Raw genomic sequence first — 1,318 nt, 5'->3', positions numbered from 1 at the left:
CGCGTTTTCACTGAGGAGGACATGGAGAAGCCCCTCCAGGAGCTGGGTAGGCCCCCCCGCTCTGACCCCCAACCCCCCACCCTGCTGGGGCTGCCTGGGCTGTGGGGCAGGGACGGCCTCCACCCCTGCCCGGAGCCTCACTCTTGTCCCATCCTGCAGGCCTGGTGCCTTCCGCTGTGCTCATCGTGGCCAAGAAGGGCAGCAGCTGAAAGACCCCCCTCCTCGCCTGCCTCTTCTGCCGTGGATAGCGCCCCCCCCAGCCCCCAAGCGCTGCCCCACAGGACTGGGGCTGCCCCATGGGGCTGTGTTTGGGGGAGGGTCCTAGATGGGCCCTGCCCAGAGACACAATAAACCTGGTCTGTTCCACGCTGCTGCCTCCGCTTGGTAACGGTGCAAGGGGAGGGCCTCGGCCAACTCCCCTGGCACAGCTGGTGCCCCCCACTCTGCCCCCAGCGAGGAGCAGCCGCCTGGGTACGGACAGGCCCCCCTTGCTGAGGGTCTCGGTGTAGCCGGCACCGCCCCAAACGCTGCAGAAGAACCCAGGAGGCCGGGTCCCAGCACTCCCCAGCCCGAGGCATTTCTGGTGGAGCCAGAACTGCGCCCGTGGCACCGGGTGGGAGCCAGGAAGGGCTCCTGTCCTTGCCCCCGTCTGAGCTGAGTGCCCAGCCCTGGGCTTTCCCTGGCACCTGGAGGAGCAGCTGGGAGCCCCCCGGTCTCCATTTGAGAGCCCTGCCCTGCCGCTCGGCCTCCCCCCACTCGTTACAAAGGGCCTAGAGCTGCCAGGCACGACAAGGTCTATCCCAGCTTTATTTCCCCCATAAGCGTCTCCCTGAACCCGCCCCGATCCTGCCGGGTACGTAGCCCGGCCCCAGGCCCCTGCCCCCCTGGCCGGGCGAGCTGCGAGGGGGCTGGAGGGAGGGACGTGGAGGGGCAGCAGCGCCTCGTCTCGGCGCGTCTCCGGGGTCGGTCTCACGGGTACTACTTCATCTGCTTCCCTGTGGGTTTGCAACGGTGACCAAGCCCCAGGAGGCCAGGCCTGGGGGCAGAGGGCAGCGGTTAGTGGGGGAAGAAGGGGGTGCCCCCTCCACCCAAGCCCGAGGTGCCCACCCCCTATGCGGGGGGGAGGGGCCCTAACACCGTATGACCCCGAACTTGACCGTAGCTGCCCCCCTGCCCCATAGCGGGATGGGGATGCAGGGCGCTGTTTCTATGGAAACTGGGTAATTTCCACCCCTGTTCTTGCATTGAAACAAACACCCCCCTGACCCTGTGACCTCTGCGTGAAGGAGGGGTGACCCTTGACCCCAAAAGCAATCTA

At 67.1% G+C, this 1,318-nt stretch overlaps 1 protein-coding gene and 1 long non-coding RNA gene across 2 annotated transcripts in view; one reads left to right on the top strand and one right to left on the bottom strand.

Moving 5' to 3' along the window:
• Positions 1–368, top strand: part of UBXN1 (UBX domain protein 1) — an 8,121-nt gene extending 7,753 nt beyond the window's left edge. Inside the window, exons 7-8 of the mRNA XM_025214945.1 lie at positions 5–46; positions 160–368. Of these exons, the coding sequence (XP_025070730.1) occupies positions 5–46; positions 160–209 (92 nt within the window). The 3' untranslated portion in view covers positions 210–368. The remainder of the gene's footprint in view (positions 1–4; positions 47–159) is intronic.
• Positions 369–789: 421 nt separating this feature from the next.
• Positions 790–1,318, bottom strand: part of LOC112551822 — an 839-nt gene continuing 310 nt past the window's right edge. The window contains exon 2 of the long non-coding RNA XR_003096126.1: positions 790–1,036. This is a non-coding gene — a long non-coding RNA (uncharacterized LOC112551822). The remainder of the gene's footprint in view (positions 1,037–1,318) is intronic.

The sequence above is a fragment of the Alligator sinensis genome, unplaced genomic scaffold (assembly GCF_000455745.1).
Source record: "Alligator sinensis unplaced genomic scaffold, ASM45574v1 scaffold1302_1, whole genome shotgun sequence".
NCBI classification, from domain to species: Eukaryota; Metazoa; Chordata; order Crocodylia; family Alligatoridae; genus Alligator; species Alligator sinensis.
The sequence above is the reverse complement of the archived record's forward strand: the minus strand, read 5'-3'. Positions and strand labels throughout refer to the sequence as shown.